The sequence below is a fragment of the Eurypyga helias genome, unplaced genomic scaffold (genome assembly GCF_000690775.1).
Source record: "Eurypyga helias isolate BGI_N326 unplaced genomic scaffold, ASM69077v1 scaffold22448, whole genome shotgun sequence".
Lineage (NCBI taxonomy): Eukaryota > Metazoa > Chordata > Aves > Eurypygiformes > Eurypygidae > Eurypyga > Eurypyga helias.
The window spans coordinates 14,129-17,968 of NW_010265259.1; the positions used below are offsets into that span (position 1 = coordinate 14,129).

A 3,840-nucleotide genomic window follows, 5' to 3' on the forward strand; every position below is an offset into this window, starting at 1 on the left:
ACTGTGGTTCTATGATTCATCCCCCCAGGCCCAGCCACAGCGCATCACGCTGGTCCCCTGCAGCCTCTTGTTCGGCACCACGCCTGGTTTCTTGCGGCGCAGGGCAGGGGCCGGCTGGCTCTGGCTGTGGGCACCAAGTCTGAACATTCAGAGAAGCTGGGAGGGAGGAGAGCAGGTCCCATCATGCACGGGCAAGGTGCGGGTCTGCCGAGGCTGGAGGTGCTGATGGGTGCAGCAACGCTGTCACCCAGTGCCTCTCCCCTTGGCTGCCCATGGTGAGGGGAGGACAGGCTCATCCCCGGGCTCCGGTGGGATAGGGAGAGGGTATGGCTGGCGTTTCTCTCCCAAGTTTCTGTGCTTCAGCAGAGCCACGAGAGCAGGTGGGTTACAAGTTTTCCCAATTAATATATTCCCTGTTTCCCCCCGCTTTTCTGCTCAGAGGAAACAAAAGGGCAGCACTGCTTGGCAGTTCATCCCAACTGAGGCTGTAAGTGCTCAGACCAGTTGCTGTATTAAAAGGGAAATGCATCCTGCATTTACATTTAGATTGAAACAACATGTGTCAAAGGTATCTCATCGATCCCTGGAATAACAGTGGCCTGATGCTGGGACCGTTCTTGTCAGGTTATATGATGAAGGTGGCTTTTTTTGCACCTGAATTTTAATTATATTGACATAATTATTCCTTTTCTTGAGACAATTGCATGGTAGAGTAAACATAAAGTGCCTCTGTGCATGAGATCTGGGATCGAGCACCGGGAAGGGTGAGACGTGGGGGTCCCAGTCTCCTACCCCTGCCGCGCTCTCCTTAGGAGCACAGGGGTGATTTACACAGCTGCTCCGTGACTCCATAAGCATGAGCCTTTCTGGTTTGCACCAACCTGAGCCCAAAATGCTGAGTAGCACATTTACTCTGGGCATTTTCCCTCGCTCTACCCTTGGCCCGGCCGCAGCTCTGCCATCCTCCTCGCTGGCTGCAGCATCCTTGGGAGCTGCCGGTGTGCTGAGCCCACGCTGAAAGGCAGGGCACGGAAATCGAGCACTATGGTTTCTCTTCCCCACATCTTCTAGCTGCAGATTTGCATCACCAGAATTCACTTTACAGTAATGCCTGAGCTCTGAGAGGTAAAATTCACTTTGGGCATAGGCTCCTGCACGTCACTTGTCAGAGAGGGAGCGTGGAGCAGCCCCAGACTGTTCTCTGGCTGTGACTGGCACTTCCCTCTGCGTTTAACCGTCCCAGGTACCTGGGGCAATGGTGGTGGTGGGAGTATCTCTGCCAGAAAGAGTCTGTTTCAGCCACATCAAGCACAATGTGCTTGAGCAGTGTCAGCTCTTGTTGTTAAGCAGGTAATTTCAGGCTTGCGTTCAAACTGCCAGTCGTCCAGCGTGCGGGCAGGGTACCCCAAGGTTACCCACGGTATGTAATGTCTGTGGCATCTCCAAAATGCCCCCAGTGCCCTGCGTAGCCCCCTCCCAAGGCTGCCAGGCTCCTTCATGCCATGCAGCGTGGGTGCCAGGGACCGAGGGTGCCCAGGGACCGGGGCATCCCCGAGTGGAGTCAGGCTGGAGCCTTGGCAGCATCAGCTCTGCGGTGGTCCCATTAATTTCGGGGCTCACACGGCTGTCACGTGGAAGGCAACGGGGCCATGGGGACCCCACCAGCCACTGGCACACGTTGTTTGCTGCTCGACAACGGCACCTGGGGGATTTTGCCGAGGAAGCGGGGTGCCAGGAGGGGTGCACACCGCTGTGTGCCCGGCTGCCTTCCTGCCAGTCACTGTCAGGTTAATAACAGCAGAACGGAGGAAAGGAATGAAATGCAGCCACTGAGCTATATTTAATTTGAGCTGTATCCTGGAGCTGAGGAACTAGTTCAATAGAGACTCTTATCAGCCGGTTTGAAGGGCTGAGGTTTTTATCTAGCGGTTGTTTTACTGCCTGTTCTCGCAGTTGCAAATAGCTGAACACATGCACGAGGCTTGGGGCCTCTCTCCCCTTGGGCTTTTCTTCTCTGAGGGGTCAGCGTTTCACTGCGTGCCCCCTTTTGAGCTCCCTGGCCACTCATGGGGCTGACCCCGGCGTGGGCTGGGAGAGAAGCAAAGGGCTCGGAAGTGCCGAGTTTCAGGCAGCTCCTTGGCAGCGTTCAGGTTTTTACCAATATCGGCGCATTTCCAGAAACAACCGTGCTGCTGCACAGCCCAAACTGGGATATTTCTCTGCATGTTTTTATGAACTGAAATGCTCTTCCCCTCGGGCCCGCGTGTGTGTGATTCCAGGGCTTTCATTATTTACCCTGACAGTCTGCCGGCTCCTGCGCCGTGGCCTGTCGCAGCCCGCGCTGCAAATCATCTCTCACCTTGTCACCACTGAGATGGCAATTTTACAGCTGGCAGCTTCAATCACGGTGAATTTGCAGCTCACGCCCGCTCTCCTTCTCTCCCTGCCGTGTGATGGTTTAGAAAACGGCCGGAGATTTCCTTCCTAGCTGGAAGGACTTGGGATCCGACGGTGGTGCTCAGCCATGGCAGGCAGCGCCGGGTCGGCATCCTCAGTGTGCTGGGAGGCTGCCCAGCCGTGGGTGATGCTGGGTCCATGGAGCCATCCAGGTTGTGCTGCTCATCCAGCTTTTTTGTCCCTGTGGATAAATTATGAATTGGGTTTCTGGTTTTTCTTATCAGCTCCGGTGTTTCTGAAGGAGGCTTTGCTTCCAAACTGTGGTGTGGTAGATGTGAGTGGAGGAGCAGCCCCGAAATGCCTGGGAGCATCCCCATGGTCTGTGCCCCGCTCTGTCCCCAGCAGGGACGTGGTGCTCTCACACCAGGTGCTTTTACATGTTCTTGGGGCGTTTAATGTTTAGAATCAGATTTACTCTTTCGGTCTGTTGGCGTTAAATTTTGATTTAGCAGAGCGATGCAGTGGTGCAGTGAAATCACAGCACAGGCACAACACAGCAATTGCAACATACACCCGAGCCACTCTGCAGATGTGATGCCCATCCCTGGTCTCTGTACACTCACCGTCGTGGTCTTGGGCATTCCCTGCTGCCAGGAAGGGATGTGTGGGTCAAAGACAGCTCAAGCCTGTTGCTCTCCTCAAATTTTTTATATTACTAGTTCCGTTTTTATACTCTATATGGGGCTGAGCTACATATATGATTCCCCCACGCTGGCCTGGAAGGCTGAGGAAGACATTACTCTCTACTAATTATCTCCAGGAAGGCTGTTTGTACAACACGATGATGCCTTGGTGCAGCCGTGTGCCTAAAACCAAGGTCACCCTCACCTCCCTGGGGTTAAGTTTGGTTTCCACATGGCTCCTTACATTCTACGCAGTGCTTGGGAGTTTTGGTTCATCTCCTCTGAGCCTTTTTCCCTCATGAGGAGTGTTGGTTGATCATAGAGGCGTTCAGCTTCCTTTGCTCCTCATCTCGTGTAAGATGAAGTTTGGATTTTACAAGCTATTGCACAGGCAACAGGGTGCAGCGGCAGGTAGCAAGCCCTGGCAGCACGCAGAGAGCGCTGGGGTGGGGGGGAGTTTCAGTGCCACGGTTCGGGGTGCTGTGTCGGGGTGCGGGCACTAATCTGGTGCCATTTCCATGCAGGAGCAACAGCTGGCGGAGCTGGCGGCGGTGCGGCAGGCCCTGCAGGCTGACCTGGGGACCTCCATCCGGCGCATCGCCGACCTGCACGTGGCACTGGAGGAGCTGCGGTCCAGCGACGAGAGTGATGCTGAGAGGTGAGGCGAGGAGCGTGGGGGGCTGCGGGGACTGCACAGGGGCAGGATCAGGTGCTTTGTGGTGGGGAAGGATGCTGCACCGGGCAAGAGTGATGCTGGAGT

The 3,840-nt window shown here is 55.3% G+C and overlaps 1 protein-coding gene across 1 annotated transcript in view; it reads left to right on the plus strand.

Annotated features, from left to right (window-relative positions):
- Positions 1-3,840, plus strand: part of LOC104513357 (unconventional myosin-XVIIIb-like) — a gene marked incomplete at its 3' end in the record, with an annotated part of 22,154 nt that overhangs the window by 8,351 nt on the left and 9,963 nt on the right. Inside the window, exon 3 of the mRNA XM_010156680.1 lies at positions 3,605-3,738. Within this exon, the coding sequence (XP_010154982.1) occupies positions 3,605-3,738 (134 nt within the window). The remainder of the gene's footprint in view (positions 1-3,604; positions 3,739-3,840) is intronic.